The sequence below is a fragment of the Chlorocebus sabaeus genome, chromosome 8 (genome assembly GCF_047675955.1).
Source record: "Chlorocebus sabaeus isolate Y175 chromosome 8, mChlSab1.0.hap1, whole genome shotgun sequence".
NCBI lineage: Eukaryota > Metazoa > Chordata > Mammalia > Primates > Cercopithecidae > Chlorocebus > Chlorocebus sabaeus.
In genome coordinates this window covers 127,422,210-127,434,508 of record NC_132911.1, presented here as the reverse complement: position 1 = coordinate 127,434,508, position 12,299 = coordinate 127,422,210, and the positions used below count along the sequence as shown (strand labels likewise).

The 12,299-nt window shown below is 46.6% G+C and overlaps 1 protein-coding gene across 1 annotated transcript; it reads left to right on the top strand.

The window, feature by feature from the left end:
• The first annotated feature begins 1,056 nt into the window (after nt 1-1,056).
• Nucleotides 1,057-9,382, top strand: KLHL38 (kelch like family member 38). Its single transcript, XM_008001489.3, has 4 exons — nt 1,057-1,282; nt 1,937-3,287; nt 7,991-8,096; nt 8,969-9,382. The coding sequence occupies exons 1-4, from the start codon at nt 1,197-1,199 to the stop codon at nt 9,256-9,258; spliced, it is 1,833 nt and encodes a 610-aa protein (XP_007999680.3). The 5' UTR covers nt 1,057-1,196; the 3' UTR covers nt 9,259-9,382.
• The last annotated feature ends 2,917 nt before the right edge of the window (nt 9,383-12,299 follow it).

Here is a 12,299-nt window from a genome sequence, read left to right as displayed (position 1 = left end):
AGAGAAGCACTAGGAGCAAAGAAAAAAAAAATGCATGGGAAGCCATTGCACTAGTCTGAGCAAGATTCTGAGTAGGAGACAAAGTCAGGCTTGCCTGCCTTTCGTGGCTAGGACAATCACAAATCTCCCTGAAGGCAGGGGCAGGACAGACCTGAGGTCCCCCTCACTCTTTCTCGTGATTCTGATTGTTATTGAAAGCTGCCTCCTACCACATCACTATCCCCATTCCTCCCCCAATTCTCTACCTCCTTCTCTTCCTCCTCCTCCTCTTCCTCCTCTATTCTCTCTCCCTCCCTCTGTCCCTGCTGCTTCTTCCTCCTCATCACCCTTTGTCTTCTTTCTCTCTCTCCCTAAAGCAATATGGCTTGCCTCCTGCCTCTAGCTCAAGCTGCCAGACAAGACAAAATGGAAAAGTAAGACAGAAAAGGAAGTCTGAACTATAAAAAGCCAGCTGAAGAGCAATCAGCACGTGTCTGGGAGAGGCAGACGTGACAGGAGGAGCTCAGCCTTGCAACTGTCAATCAGAGGCTCCCGAGTAAGGAGACGCGACAAAGGTCTGGGCCTTCATGAGTCTGGAAACCCTGGGGTGCTCAAGAAAAAAAAACAACTTTTGTCATGGATTTCGTCACCTAGGCTCCTGGAGGAGGAAATCACAGCTCTCCCCAGCCATCCTGCCAGGCAGATGGGGGGAAATAGGGATCCATTGAATAGCACCCATAGGCTCATGTTCCAGCTTCCCTTGTGACCACCTGCCACCTTCACTGTGGCCCAGAACCATCTTCAGTGACTCTCCACAGGTCACAGCAACCTGTTTACAGACAGCTAGAATTCCCAGGCACTTTTAGGACAGGGGACTCGGGATGGTTCCAAGCAGACAGCAAAGTCTTCTCTAAGAGAAGCCACTCCTCCCAATCTATTTTTGCCGATGTAAACACTTGCCAAGGAAACAAGGCATATGGGCATGTGCGGGCCCTGCAGGCCCTCGGGTTGCTGCAAAAGGCAACTGGAAAGTCACATGTCATAACAGTGGAAAGTACATATGCAACTATTCTTAGCTCTGGAATGTATACACTGTCTCCTTGGCCAGCAGTCCTTGCACAAAGCTCTAGAAAACTATGAAAGTGCCTTCAGCATAAACAAACCCAGAAATCTCCCAGGACAAATCATTTGCCAACTGAAAGAAAGGCCTGGAGTTTATGGTTTCCCTCAGAGCTAGAGGTAGAAACTCTCCGGGGGGACAAGCCAGACCAGGCACCAGTGGATGTCACCGCAGCAAAACAAGGTAAGTATCCCTCATGCTTATTTCTTCTGCAGGTAGACAGCCAGGTGTCATCCAATAAACCAGGGGATTGTTTGGTCTTTCCTTCTACTTATTCCATCTTTAAAACAAGACTCAATGAAGTTATATTTAAATATATGTATCAAAGGTCCATTTTCTTCCCTCATTTCTGTCCAGTGACCAGAGGGCCACACCTCCAGAGTATCACCTTTGGGGAATGATTGACACCCAGAAAGAGATATTTAGACAAGTTTACTCAATAACAGATATGCCATCGATCTGGAAAAAGGCTCAGGAACTTCTGCTGGCCAAATGCATGGACTGTTATCTTGCTTCAGACTAACATTTCAGCTTCTGATAATAGAGTAACTTCCAACAACTTTAGTTTGGTTGGTTGGTTGTTTCTCTCAGATTAGCTGAAGATACTATATGCCTATTACTTTCGAAAATAACCATAACCCAAAAGAGCTCAGGTCTGAGATGTATGTGGCCTTCCTTTCCAATCTTCCCTACACAATATCTGTGGTGACATCCACAAACATGGGGAATGGAATAGGAGCACTGGTCTTAGAGTCCCCGCAGCTGAACCCTCCAGCGTCTGCAACTGAGAAAGATTTGACTCTTGCTGACTCTGGGGGCTTCCTTCCCTCTTTGTAGGATGGACGAGGAGTCTCCAGATGGGCTGCTCTTCAAAGATCATGACTTCTCTTCTGACTTGTTGAGGCAGCTCAACAGCTTAAGGCAAAGCAGGATCCTGACTGATGTGAGCATCTGTGCCGGTGCCCGGGAGATCCCCTGCCACCGCAACGTGCTGGCCTCCAGCAGCCCCTACTTCAGGGCTATGTTCTGCAGCAGCTTCCGGGAGAAGAGTGAAGCCAAAGTGCAGCTGAAAGGCATTGACCCCCCAACCCTGGACCAGATTGTCTCCTACGTGTACACGGGGGAGGCACGCATCGATGCTGACAATGTCCTCCCCGTAATGGAGGCCGCCTCCATGCTACAGTTCCCCAAGCTGTTTGAGGCCTGCTCCTCATACCTGCAGAGCCAGCTGGCCCCCAGCAACTGCCTGGGCATGATCAGACTCTCAGAAATCTTAAGCTGCGAGACCCTCAAGAAGAAAGCCAGGGAGGTGGCACTGACATCCTTCCCAGAGGTGGCTGCATCAGCCGACCTGAAGGAGCTCTGTGCCTTGGAGTTGAGAGACTATCTGGGAGATGATGGGCTCTGTGGGGAGGAAGAAAAGGTGTTTGAGGCCCTCATGGTTTGGATCAAGCATGACCTCCAGGCCCGGAAGCGATACATGCAGGAACTGTTCAAGCAGGTCAGGCTGCAGTACATCCACCCGGCCTTCTTCCAACACTTCATCGCCAACGATGCTCTCCTGCAGTCCTCACCTGCATGCCAGCTCATCTTGGAGACCGCCAAAAGACAGATGTTCTCTTTGTGTGGCACCAGCGCCCCAGACTGCAAACTCCTATTGCATGTCCCTCCAAGAAACTCTTACCAAGATTTCCTCATCCTCTTGGGCGGAAGGAAGGACAGCCAGCAGACCACCAGGGATGTCCTACTGTATAGCAAACAGACTGGCCAATGGCAGAGCCTTGCCAAACTCCCGACACGGCTGTACAAGGCCTCTGCTGTCACCTTGCACCGCGGCGTCTACGTGCTGGGGGGCATGGCTGTCAGCTCAGGGAGGAGTCTGGTCAGTCATAACGTCTACATCTTCTCCCTGAAACTCAACCAGTGGAGGCTGGGGGAGCCCATGCTTGTGGCCCGCTACTCCCACAGAAGCACTGCCCATAAGAACTTCATCTTCTCCATCGGGGGTATTGGAGAAGGGCAGGAGCTCATGGGCTCCATGGAAAGGTATGACAGCATCTGCAATGTCTGGGAGAGTATGGCCAGCATGCCCGTGGGGGTGCTCCACCCCGCAGTCGCTGTGAAAGACCAAAGACTCTATCTCTTTGGAGGAGAGGACATCATGCAGAACCCTGTGCGCCTTATCCAGGTAAATGACTGGTTCTTCCCATCACATAACTGCATGAGTATGTGTGCATGGACACACCCACACCTGCATGCACACACATGCAATGCATACATATACACCAACACACACACATGCACATACATACATATATGCACACATATACACAAATACACATATGCATACATGCACGCACATATATATGCACAAATGTATATTCATGCATACATGCATACACATATGCACACATGCATGCACATACCGACATGCATACATGTGCACATGCATACACACATACAATTCATGCACATATACACACACATATATCTGCACATACATGCACACATTTATACATATGCGTGAACACAAATACATGCACACACGTGCACCCATGTACACACATACAGACACTTGTCATTTGCAAGGAAAGAAGAGAGGAAGGGAGGGAGGCAAGAAGGATTTTCAGCAAGAGTTTAAGGATATCAAATACCTTCTCTATGCACAGAGTTTATCTTCGTTTGAGGAGAAAAATACATATCTAAAAATTCAAGCTATTATAGAGAATATTGAATGCCAGATAGTGAAATCCTACAGGAATCTGGCAGATGCTTCTAACTCAAGTCAGTAAGGCCTTAAGTCCATTAAGGACTTTAAGCGTTGGTCCACACCTCTGTGACCAAATCCCCTGGAACCTGACCTCATATCACTGAATCAAAATATCTTTGTGTGAGATCCTAAAATATATGGTTTACAAAAGTACCCAGGAGATTCTAAGGGGCAGCCAGGTTGGGAAACCCCTACTTTTAATGATTGGCAGACATTGATTTCGCTAACAAGCTCTCTGAGAAATTGATCAACAAAGGTCACATTTCAGAATATTAAGTGTTTTCCAACTTTATGCAAGTACCTGGTAATCTCCGCAGTTCATCTAATGATATGGGGAACGTGAATATTGAGCCTGCCTTCACAGATAATCAAGAAGCACCCACGAGATGTACTTTGCTCATTTATAAGAGTTATCTTGAACACCAACATGTGAAAGGCCTGGAGACCCAGCAATTTACGCATAGCCCTCAGTTGCAATTCAGATGCTGAAGAGAGGGGTGCTCTAAGAGCACAGGCAGGATGCCCTGAACCAGTCTAGAGCAAGCTTGCCCAACATGCATGCAGCCAAGACAGCTTTGAATGTGGCCTAACACAAATTCACAAACTCTAAAACATGAAGAGATTGTTTTAGCCCATCAGCTATCATTAGTGTTAGTGTGTGCTTTATGTGTGACCCAAGACAGCTCTTCTTCCAAAGTGGCCCAGGGAAGCCAAAAGATTGGACACCGCCAGTCTAGAGAGAATCTGAGAGAGTGCCAGGGTTAAGGGAATGTTGGAGCAAACCCTGTGAAGTTGGCTGAAGCTGACTGGGCAGAGGGGCAGGAGAGGAGAGAGGAAGGTGAGGATGGAGAATAAAAGAGGAGGGAGAGGATTGGGATGGGTGCTAAGAAAGCACATAAGGAAAGATCCAACTTAGAGAGAGATGCAGAAAGCTCCTGCACCACCTGAAGCCGGAGTCAGAGTTCTCTCTTGAGAGAGGGGGAGTGGTCCTGGGTAAGGGAGCAGCTCATATGAAGGCCCTGAAGCACAAACAGGTGCAGCCCATGGCCTTGGGCAGCGGAAAGCAGGACAATGAAGTTGCAAGACATAGCAAAGAGGAGACGGGCAGTGTGCTGAGGGGTCGCTAGGGGCGAGTGTTAGTCCTCGTGCGATTTCCATCAGCTCCCTTCTCAGGTTACCAGGAGCAACCTCCTCCACCCACATCACAGCCCCTGAGCCCCTCCTAGAAAAATCCTGGAACCTTCTTGAGGGATGGATATTTGTGGAGATGAAGCTGGCCTGGCTGGGCTTTCTAGGCCTTGTCAAGGAATTGGGATTAGCCTGAGAGGAACAGAACTTCATTGAAGGCTTTCAAGAAAGGTGGACGAGGTAACACAATTCATATTTTTAGAAGTTCCGTCTGGATGCCTTGTAGAGAAGGGATTGGAGGGGGCCTGCGTGGACAAAGGGGGAGAACTGGGAGACTCTTCTAGACTTCCAGGCAAGGGTGGTAATGGCTTGGACTTGGTCAGTTCCAGTGAAGATTTTTTTCTTGCCTTTACTTCTCCAGCCTGTATTTTCAGCTCCTCCCTTACCATCTAGGCAGATTCTGAGTCTTTCTAGAATCACTGTTCCAAATCCCACTCCTCTACTTGAATTGGGAGAGACATTCTGCTCCCCTCCAGGCTCTGACCACACCATACAGATAACAAACTGCTTCCGTGTCAAGCGGAAGCCCCTCCTTCTTTTCTATTTTTCAAAATAGAGTCAACAAATACGCTCATTATTTCACATTGCAAAACTGCCATCGACCTTCTGAAAATAAAATGCAAAATTTAAGCTTCAAGCTAGCATATCAAGAAATGCATAGTATCATCAAACAAGATATTGCAAAGCCAAGAAAATATTAAATCTCTGAGGGATCCCTTTGTATTTCAGGATTAAGAAGAGAGAGAAGGGGAAAAGTATTCATTTGGTTGCTTTTCTTATCTACTTCACACTAGCTTTGAAATAGACATTCTACACCTTCGAATATAGTTTAAAATGAATGCCTGGAGTCGCTTGATGGAGCAGGTTGGATTTTCAGGCACAGGTTGAGAGTTTTCTTCATAGGCTCGTTCATCTGTGTGTATGCGTTCTTTTCAGAACTACGCTGCCCGAGGTTACGATGCAAATCGCACTGTACATGTACCTTTCTACCTGGCCTTCTCTCTACCTGTTTCTGGATGGCATTAAGCAAATCCTTTACCATAACAAAGTATCGCTTCCTTCAGTGGTCAAAGTTCATCCTTTGTTATCCTTGCCCCAGTCTCTTTGAGGTATTATGAGCATGGTGAGCAAATGTTTAATCTATTTTTAAAGCCATACCCAAAGCTGAAGGAGAACAGAAGGGCCAGGAGGCAATTATTCATTCAAGGAAAATGCAACCAGTGTTTGCTTTTCTTCCAAGGATCCCACTTTCCAGAGAGTTTGTCACTTATGTATTTTCCAATGAAACAGCCATTGTGACCGTCCCTTCCTCTAGCACTTGGCCTCCTCCAGGCTTCACTGACTTGTTGAAGGACAGACAGAGACCTCAAGAGGTCTCCAGTCTCAAAAGCCTCCATCAGGGAAGGCCACAGTTTCATGGCTCCAGGCAGAACCATGAGTGTGGTGGTGAAGAGCATGGACTCTGGGCTTGGTCAGACCAGCTCTCCCACTCACTGTAGTTGTATGACCCTGGGCATGTCATTTGACCTCTCAGAGCCTCAGTGGTCTAATCTGAAAGATGGAAGAAATAATAATACTTACCTCACAGGATGGTTATGAAGCTCAAATTTAGTAAACTGATTATTTAGACATCTTTAATAATGCTGGTAATCTTACTTTATTTTATTTTATTTTTTGAGAAGGAGTTTCACTTTGTCACCCAGGCTGGAGTGCAGTGGTGCGATCTCAACTCACTGCAACCTCCACCCCCAGGGCTCTAGTGATCCTCCCACCTCAGTTTCCTGAGTAGCTGGAACTACGGGCGTGTACCACCACACGCAGCTAAATTTTTTTGTATTTTTAGTAGAGATGGGGTTTCACCATGTTGGCCAGACTGGTCTCAAACTCCTGACCTCCATGATCCACCCACCTTGGCCTCCCAGACTGTTGAGATTACAGGCGTGAGCCACCCCACCCGGCCTGGTAATTTTATTTTATAGGAAAAGATTTTCTAGCAAAGAATACTATGCCAATTTCCTCTGTAGATAAATGTTCTTGTTCCTTCTTTGCTTATATGAAATTCATCCTATATCTCTTGGCTAAATTTTTTCCATAATGAACTAATTTACATTTGATATTTAGATTTAAAACTGAGGACACTCACAGGAGAACATGTTCCGGAGTGTTGATTTGACACACTGTTTCAAAGCATGGCAAAAGAGCCTGCTCCCTTCTTTCCGGTCTTTCTCCCCTTTCTCATGCTGCATTTTTCTAGGACTGTAATGACTTTCAGGCATGAACTGCTCAAAAGACTTCCTCACTTAGCCTCAGATTTATTCTTGGCTCTATGACCTTCTTGGATAAACCAGAATATTTAGAAATTTAAACATGAGCTAGAAATAAAGAATGATTGGAAAACCATTGGTTTTCTGAATACCCAAGTTTCTTCATTTCTCATTAAAAGAAAAACATGTTCCACGCAAGGTAAGTAAAACACGTATTACAATGCAAAACTATTGGTCTATGCTATAGAAATACAGACACTGAGTTCCTGGGGTCACAATAATATCAATTTTTAATAATACGCTTCTTCCTGTTTTTCGATACTGTTTTCTTTATTGAGCAGTAGCTACATTTTTAAAACTAGAGAAAAGTAGAAAGAAAAATCTCACTCCTAGTTCACCCTCTTAATTACTACTCCTGTCTTTTACCGGGGCCTATCATGGGGAGGGGGGAGGGGGGAGGGATTGCATTGGGAGTTATACCTGATGTAAATGACGAGTTGATGGGTGCAGCACACCAACATGGCACAAGTATACATATGTAGCAAACCTGCACGTTGTGCACATGTACCCTACAACTTGAAGTTTAATAATAATAAATAAATTAAAAAAAAAAAAAAAAAAGAATATTTCACTTTAAAATGCAGTGTCATGATTCTATCTCTCCCTCAGGTTTATCACATTTCCAGAAATTCGTGGTTCAAAATGGAGACAAGAATGATCAAGAACGTGTGTGCCCCTGCAGTGGTGCTCGGGGAGCGGATTGTCATTGTGGGAGGTGAGTCTGAACAGAGGATCACTGGGCGTGACACAAACTTGGCATGTTCTATGGAAAAAGGTCACTTATAGACAGATGTTATTCTACATGATCGTCTTTTTAAAAGCACATCCAACCAACCAGAGGAGCATGGAGAATCTGACAAAACTCTTTCCTCACCCAGAAGTTTCTCCCTGTCTTTTTCTGTAAACAAGGGATGAAATAACAGCTATCTCCCAGAGCTGTTATGATAATTAATGTGCTTGTGTATCTAAAGCACTTAACACTCTCCCAGATACACAGTCAATAAAAAATGTTTGCTTCTGCTAATAATATTAGCTACTAATAGTTTGTTTCTCTGTAATCAAAGTATAGTGTCATGGTTAAGAGGACTGGTATTGGGGTCAGATAGACCTTGATTCAAATCCTGGCTCTGTCACTAACTGGCTATATACTTTTTACCAAGTTAAACATCTTTCTGTGCCTCAGTTTGCCCATCCATAAAATGAGGATCCTAAAAGTAACTACCAAGATAGGGCTGTTGTGAGGAACCCACTTCTGAGTTTCCAAAGGATTGTCATAGTTCCTGAGTGGGCATTTGAGAGAGGAAGAGGCCAAGGAGGCTGAGAAAGTTACAGGAATCAGGAGGCTGCTCTCAATCTAAGAATGGCTTATATGCTGCCTTAACTTGGGGTGAAGGTCAGAGTCAGACACATCTGCGTGCAGCCCCCCCTCTGCCACAAAGCAGGCCTTGGCAGGTTAGCTCAACATCCCCCGCTCTAGTTCAGGGTCCCAGCCTCCGTCTTAAGCAGTGGCAGGAGTCGGACAGGACTGCTGACCTCCAGTACCAGATGAGCAACGCTGAGCTTGCCCATGTGTCATTTGGTTTTCAGGTTACACAAGGAGGATTCTTGCTTATGACCCTCAATCCAACAAATTTGTCAAATGTGCGGATATGAAAGACCGGAGGATGCACCACGGGGCCACAGTGATGGGAAACAAACTCTACGTGACGGGCGGGCGGCGGCTGACCACGGACTGCAACATTGAGGACTCTGCCTCCTTCGATTGCTACGACCCCGAGACGGACACCTGGACATCCCAGGGACAGTTGCCACACAAGCTCTTTGACCACGCCTGCCTCACTCTCCAGTGCATACCCCACACATCCGCCCTCCCATGAGGTCGACAAGAAACCTTCTGTCCTACTCAAAATGCCTTCTGTTGCAAGGGACACAAACCCAGTTCCAAAGGGCTTAACCCTTAAAGGCTGCAGGGAGAGCTCACAAGACTGAGGTACCAGAGTCGGGAGGCCTGGAACTAGGCATTGCATTGCCAGAACTCTCTCTCTCCTTCTCTCCCTCTCTCTCTCTCTCTCCCCCCCACCTCCATCTGTCTCTGTCTCTCCCCCTTTTTTCTTTATCTCTCTCCCCTATCTCTGTCTGTTTCTGTCTCTCTCTCTCTCTCTTTTTTCTTTTTTTTTTTTTTTTTTTTTTTTTTTTTTTTTTTTTTTTGAGATGGAGTTTCGCTCTGTAGCCCAGGCTGGAGTGCAGTGGTGCGATCTCGGCTCACTGAAGTCCCCACCTCTCAGGTTCAAGCGATTCTCATGCCTCAGCCTCCTGAGTAGCTGGGATTATAGGCATGTGCCACCAAGTCCAGCTAATTTTTGCATTTTAGTAAATACGGGGTTTCACTATGTTGGCCAGGTGAGTCACAAATTCCTGGTCTCAAGGATCTGCCAGCCTTAGCCTCCCAAATGCTGAGATTACAGTCGTCAGCCACCACACCTGGCCTGTCTCCTTTCTGTCTCAGTTTCTCTGTCTCTCTTCTCTCTCTCTGAGTCTGTCTATCTCCCTGTCTCTGCTTCTCTCTCTTCTTTGTCTCTCTGCCTCTCTCTGCTCTGCCCCGCCCCCCACTCTCTCTCTCTGTCTCTCTCTCTCTCTCCCCTCTCTCTTCCTCTCTCTCCTCCCTAGGTTTTCCTCTCTCTCTACCTCATCTCTATTAGGCCTCCTTCTCTAGCAAGCTTCTTCATTTACCCATACAGTGTGTGGAAAATAACAAACGATAAACCCAGACTCATTTTCCAACTTTATATCTTCAGGAGAGAACTTTGCTGTTATCCATATATTAAACCTAAAAAACAATGCTTATGGGCCTTTTTTGAATTCCATGACTACCTCTTGAGCCAATCACTGTTGCCAGGACTGGCTAATCCTGGACCACATCCCCACAAACAGAGGTGGGGTTACCTGTTGTGACTGACAGCCCATCCAAACTGCATGTAATGAGTTAGAAGCATTTCCCCAAAGGGAGAAATCCAGATAAAACCACATCTGCCCAGGACACCACTGAAATCTGGAACAAGAGGGCTGAGAGACCCCAGAAGATTCCTGAAACTGCTTGGTCCAGGTGGCAGCATGAGAAATTGGCCCTGACCTTGTTTTTCTGCATTCTATGGATGTAGTACATTGAAATTCCAGAGACGTATGCAACATTCAGTATCTAACGTTTGTAAAATTATCCTGCACTTGCCAGAATAAAGTTTGTTTCTGGTGCCAAATGATGTTTTTCTGCAGCCTCTGGGGAGCTATAAACCTGCATAATTATTCAGGATGTTCATTTTGGTCACTGTTATGAGGACTGCTCTTCTGGGGAACGTCAACAAATTCCTTCAGTGCTTACAGCAGTCATTGCCCTCAGATGCCAGGCCTGACTATCTCTATAGCCCCCGTTATCTTGAGGTGCCTCCTACACTGGCTCAGTCCCAAACACAGGAATGAGCTAAAGTGGAGAACAGCAGTTCTCAGCGCTGCCTGCACAACACAGTCATCTGGGAAGATGTTTGAAAACAGGGCCAGCCCCATTTGAGAAAAATGAATAGGGATGCTTTTGGGAGGAGGGGCAGAACACTATAGTTTTTGAAAAGCTTCCCAGATGATTGAAATATACAGTCAGGGTCGAGAATCACCGCCCTGCTCAGCTGTGGGCACAGAAGACCTGCATGGCTGGTTTCATTCCCCTCCTGTCCTGGTCAGCCATCCCAAGCCCACCAATGTAGGCGAAGTCCTCTCCCCACCAACAGAAGCATCTGCCATCAGTCTTGCTGCCCTGAGCCTGGCACCAGAGTTTACTCCAAGCTGTAGCCTTCCTCCCCATCTAGCTCTCCAGGTTCATGTTCTAGAGTTTTCCTTCTTTCTAAGTTGTCTTTTTTGTACTTTGGATTCTCCTGCTGGGGTCTGAAGCTCTGCTCTGCTCCCCAGATCTCTTGACCGTGGTTCAGAGACCCTGCTTGGATCGCCAGCCCTGCTCCTCGGCCTGGACACTGTCCCCTTAGCTGCTGGCTGGCATCTTGTTCTTGAGCAACAGTCAGAGTGACCTTTTTAAAACACAGACCTGCTCATATTATGCCCCTGCTTAAAATGATTCCATGGCTTCCTAGAGACCTTTGCATAAAGCCCCCAATCATTTATGTAGCTTCTAGTGCATTCCCTAATCCAGCACCCACCTATCTCTCTGGCCTCATCTTTTGTCACCCTCACTCCTTGAAGTTGTCTCAGCTCCAGCCATCCTTCTTTCCGTCACACCCTCCTCTCTTGCCTCAGGGCCTTTGCACATGCAGTCATCACTACCTGAAACACACCTCTCTTCCCTCGTCACCCTACATAATTTTGACTTACACCTTACACACCAGATTAAAAGTCACAGCATCAAGGTGTCTTCCATGCTTACCCTGCTCCAGTTTGGATCAGCTCTTCTATTAATACCCTTATCATTCCCCCTTTTGTTTTTTGTTTTCATTTTTGTTTTGGAGATGGAGTTTCACTCTTGTTGCTTAGGGTGGAGTGCAATGATGCGATCTCGACTCACTGCAACCTCCGCTTCCTGGTTCAAGCAATTCTCCTGCCTCAGCCTCCTAAGTAGCTGAGATTACAGACATGTACCACCACACTCGGCTAATTTTGTATTTTTAGTAAGACAGGGTTTTACCATGTTGGTCAGGCTGGTCTCAAACTCTTGATCTCAGGTGATCCACCTACCTCAGCCTCCCAAAGTGCTTGGATTGCAGGCATGAGCCACCACGCCCGGCCCCCTATTCTTCTACTTTGAGACTCTCAACCTGTTCGTAATTATTTGATCACTGTCTTCCCCTCTAGACTTCTTATTCTGTCCTGTTCACCTCTGCATTCTCAGGGCTGGCCTCAGTGTCTGCCACATACATTATAG

Coding starts and splice junctions, on each gene's coding strand:
- KLHL38 (XM_008001489.3), top strand. CDS start 1,197: ATGGTTTCCCTCAGAGCTAGAGGTAGAAACTCTCCGGGGGGACAAGCC. Junction 3,288..7,990: donor ACCCTGTGCGCCTTATCCAG/GTAAATGACTGG, acceptor TCTCTCCCTCAG/GTTTATCACATTTCCAGAAA. Junction 8,097..8,968: donor GCGGATTGTCATTGTGGGAG/GTGAGTCTGAAC, acceptor TTTGGTTTTCAG/GTTACACAAGGAGGATTCTT.